Source organism: Fringilla coelebs (genome assembly GCF_963513975.1).
Source record: "Fringilla coelebs genome assembly, chromosome: 13".
Classification (NCBI taxonomy): Eukaryota; Metazoa; Chordata; class Aves; order Passeriformes; family Fringillidae; genus Fringilla; species Fringilla coelebs.
Window position 1 is genome coordinate 1,332,642 of NC_140039.1, and position 4,395 is coordinate 1,337,036.

Genomic DNA, 4,395 nt, shown 5'->3' on the forward strand with positions numbered 1-4,395 from the left:
ACAAGAAAAGTATTTTTAAAAAGTACCATTCAGGATGCGCAGTGCAGAACTTAATTAACCTTTTGTCACCAACTAACGTATCTTTAAAATCCGAAAGCATCCGAATTTGACCGAGGGAAGACCGAGGGTCTGACCTCTCCCGGCCACGGGCAGCCGAATCGTCGCGGAAAACGATGGGAGAATCCTCCCGGTACCACTGCGCTTTGCACTTTCTCTGTAGATCTGCCTGGAACTTGGTTTTGAATCTCTAATCTGCCTCCGTGGGGGGAAAAAAAAAAACAACAAATGTTTTAAAAATCAACCCCAAAGCATTACGTTACTCAGAGCAATAGTTCATAAAATACTTTATTGAAATAAAGTAAATATCTTCGCATTAATAAAACTGATCATAAAATGCAGTTTTCGAATAACTAGGGGCACCACAGGGTTTTAGACAGCGAGTAGATGTGGCTGGTGGGATCCAGTGTCCTGCTGGCCCCTCGGGCCGTCGCTCAGCACCGCGGCCGTGGCGCAGCGCGGCGCTCCGCGGGCGCGGAGAGGGGCAGCGGGCCGGGGGAGGCCGGCATGCGGCCAAAGCGTCCAAACGTCCCGAGGCCGAAGGCGGCCGCAGCCACTGTCCGAGCTGCCCTCCATCCTCTCAGGCCGGCGGGGCGGGCCCCCCTCACTCCTCCTGACTGACCTCGGCCGGCGAGCCCAGGCTCTCGGGCGGCTTCTCGGCGTCCCGGGCGCGCTCCTGCTCCGACAGCTGCTCGCTGCTGGGGATCGAGTTCTTCTTCGGGCGGCCCTTGGGCTTGGTGGGGGACTCCAGGCCGCCCCCCTGCAACACCTGCGAGGCGAGGAGGGGGCGGAGGAAGGGGACACCCCGGCAAAACCGAGCTGCCATCGGCCCGCGGCGCAGCAGCCCCTCTCTCGCCCGTCCGCCGGAGCGAAGCTGCCGGTGCGGGTCCTCTCGGGCTGCGCCCACCGCCCGCTGCCCCTGGGGCCGAGCGCTACAACGGAAGGGCTCGGACAGGACCGGGAGGGACGGCCGGCCGGGGCCCAGGAGATGCTGGACCAGGGACACGGTGTTAAAGACCAGGGGCCATCGTTATTACCGTCATCATTACTATTATAATTATCCTTAACGTTATCGTTAAAAGTGCCAGGGCCGATATGCAGAAGGACGAAGCCCGCAGGACAGGGCTCGAACGCGGACACGGCGCGCCCAGGGGGAGGGCTGTTAATAAGGGGCACTTACTATTTTCTTCCATTTCATGCGCCTGTTCTGGTACCAGGTTTTCACCTGGAGCTGGCTGAGCCCCAGCGATTCGGCCAGGTCTATTCTGCGGGCGAGAGAGAGAGGAGGTCAGGCCGGCAGCTTTCGTCTCGGATGGCAGCTTCCCGACTTTTTGAAGCAAAATGAGCCCCGTCCCGTGGCGTCGCATCCCGGGTCCGAGGTCGGCCGTCGCTTACCTGTCGGGCGTGGAGAGGTATTTCTGCTTCTCGAAGCGCTTCTCCAGCCCCATGAGCTGCAGCTCGGTGAAGACGGTGCGGCTGCGGCGGCCCTTCTTGGCCTTGCCCGGCTCCGGGGGTCCCGGCTCCAGCTTCCCGCGGAGGTGCAGCTCCAGCGGGAGATGCGGCGAGGCGGAGCCGCCCTGCAGCCCCGAGCCGGCGGCCAGCAGCGCCGAGCCCAGCCCCGAGCAGCCCAGGGGAGCCAGCGGGAACTTAAACACGGCGGCCGGCTCCGCCTTCAGCACCGCTGCGGGAGAGAGCGGCGGTCAGCGGCGGGCAGGGACCCGCGGGGCTGCAGGGTGCCGCGGCTGCCCGGGGAGCAGCGCCCGCAGGGAGCCCCGGGCCCTTCCCCTCCATCCTCGGCACCACCGCGCGTCCTGAGCCGCCCAGCTCCGCCACCTCCGCCGTACAGAGACGCGCTTTACCCTTCAACCAGCACTTGCTAATCACGGAGTTACTTGGGGCTTACAAGTGAAAATCACTCAAACCAACCCAAAAGCGTTCCCCTCGGTGTCACCCAACAGCTGCCGGACCCGGCTGAAGTCGGCGACCAGCGGGGGCGGGCACGGTCCCAGGATTCCCTTCCTAGGAGTTTTCAGGATATTTTCGACCTGATAATAATTTCTGATAATAATAATCCCACTCCGAGAAGAGCAGCCTATGAAGGGGCGCCCGGGGAGAGGACAGCGAGCCACCCCCGAGAATGCTGCTCCAGCGGGCTGGGGCCGCCGCTCGGCCGCCTCGATTCACTTCTCCCCGATCCGGCCCGGCGCCGCTCGGCTCGAATCCCTCGCCTGGCTCCGCCCGGCCCGGTTGGGTCCCTCCCGACGCCCCCGTTCCTCTCCCGGGCCTCGGCCTGCGGGTGGGCTGGGGGCTGCGGGCCCGCTCGGCCCGGCCAGCCACACACGAGCGACCTCGGCGCCGGGGGAAGGGCTTTAGGGGAGCCTCTGCGGGGTCTTCTCCTCGGCCTGCCTGAAATCGCCTCCCTTCCTACAGGACCCGGTCCTGCTCTCACCTATCCCTGCGGAACTGAGCCCTGAGGCGTGTAAAGATCCTTTTATCTGATCCGCTATTCGGGGCAGTTCTGAATAGTTCATCCTGAAAATAATACTAATTTCTAGATATTCTAACGCAAGCTGCTCCCTTCCTCAGGGGCTTAACGCTTTCCTCTTTTTCTTCTAAACGCAGAAAATGAGATTGGGATACTCCGTTTCTGTTCAGGTCAATGGATGAAGACCTACGGCTCTGCAGCTGAAGATGGCTTGGGAAGTGAAAGCTTTCGCCATCACCCATTTAAATATCGGCCTTTAAAATATATTAAGTAATAGCCTTCAAAACGCATTAAACACTACCGTAAAAAAAAAAAAAAAAAAAAAAAACAAACAAACAAACAAAAAAACCCCCATCCAAAATACGAAAAAAAAAAAAAAAAAGAAAAGAAAAGAAAGAAACAACCGCAAAAAAACTCCCCCAAACAATAAAACCAATAACAATTACAAAACCCCCAAACCTATATGAATATGTTAATAAACTGCATTTGTCCTGGATGCTATGTCCGACTGGACAGAGAATGCTGGCACCCGTTTTAAAAGAAAAACCCAAACATGTATTATAATATGGACAATAATGTTATGCCTTACATCTGCTATATTATTATTATATAAACATAGCAGATCTTTATATACTATATTTAATATCTCTGTACATATATTTTTTTGTTTAAACATAAGTCGGGTTTCCAGCTAAATCTGTGACCGCAGGGCCTCTTGCCGCCCCTCGCAGCCACGCACAGACCCCGCTGCTCGGCTCCAGCAGTTCTCACCTCATCAAAAAACACGGGGGAAAACCCCAAAACAAAGCTATCGACAACAACCTCCTTCCCTGAAATCCGAAGGCCATTCTGTGCAGAGGCGGCTGGAGCCGCAAAGCCGCTTTCTTCGCTTTTAGGCCCCAAACTCCCGGCTGCTCCCGGCTGGAGCGCCCGCGGCACGGCGGGAGCCGCCGGGGATGCGCACGGCCGGCAGAGCCCCGCAGCAACTTTTGTAGGCGGAATTCCTAAGTTTTTCTCCGAGGAACCCGGCTCCCAAAGGCGCTGGAGACCACTGGCGGGCGATGCCTCCCCGCCTGCCGCCCCCAGCCGCCCCCCAGCCGCGGGGAGTCCCCCGGGACGTACCGAGGTGGTTGTGGTAGGGCCGGGCGGAGAGCAGCGCCTGCACCCCGAACTTGAGCAGCTCCCCGGCCGGCGCGGCCCCCTTGGCGTCCGGGGGGTCGGTGAGGATCTCCTCGATCATGAAGCTGCGGTAGCGGTGGGAGCGGTGGTCGGGGAAGGCTTCGGCCGGGAAGTAGCGCGCGGCGCCCAATTCCAGAGGGTGCTGCATCCTCGCCTCCCCCGGGGCGCGGGGGGATCCCCGGCCGCCGGGGCCGCCCTAGCGCAGCCCCCCGGCCGGCAGCCGGGCAGCGGGGGCTCTGCCCATCGCCCCGCCGCCCCCTCCCCTGGCCCTGCGCGGCGGCCCGGAGCCGTCCCCGCCGCCTGCACACGGGGCGCGGCACCGGGCAGCGTCTGTCTCTCCGCCCCGGGACCGCAGCGGCGGCCTATTATACGGCCGAGCCCGGCGGGGCCGTCAGCGCGGCGGGGGAGGGCGCGGGAGGGGCTGCGCAGGAAGGAAGGGGCCGGGGCGGGCGAGTACCTGCAGCCGGGGTTACAGCCCAGCATTTGATCCCCCGCCATATAAAGCAAATTACCCGTTCTGCTCGCTGCGGGAGAGCAGACACCCAAACAACCGCTGGCCCCTTCGAAGCCCCGGTCCCAGTCCCAGTCCCGGCCTAATCCTTATGACCATCCCAGTCCCTAGCTCCAGCCCCAGCCCCGTCCCCGTCGCCAAATCCATCGCCATCCCCGTTCCC

General features: G+C 60.8%; 1 protein-coding gene across 1 annotated transcript; it reads right to left on the minus strand.

The window, feature by feature from the left end:
- Positions 1-661: 661 nt before the first annotated feature.
- Positions 662-3,869, minus strand: BARX1 (BARX homeobox 1; the record flags this gene model as incomplete). Its single annotated transcript, XM_084214817.1, has 4 exons — positions 662-826; positions 1,238-1,322; positions 1,453-1,738; positions 3,665-3,869. The coding sequence occupies 4 exons, from the start codon at positions 3,867-3,869 to the stop codon at positions 662-664; spliced, it is 741 nt and encodes a 246-aa protein (XP_084070943.1).
- Between the last annotated feature and the right edge of the window lie 526 nt (positions 3,870-4,395).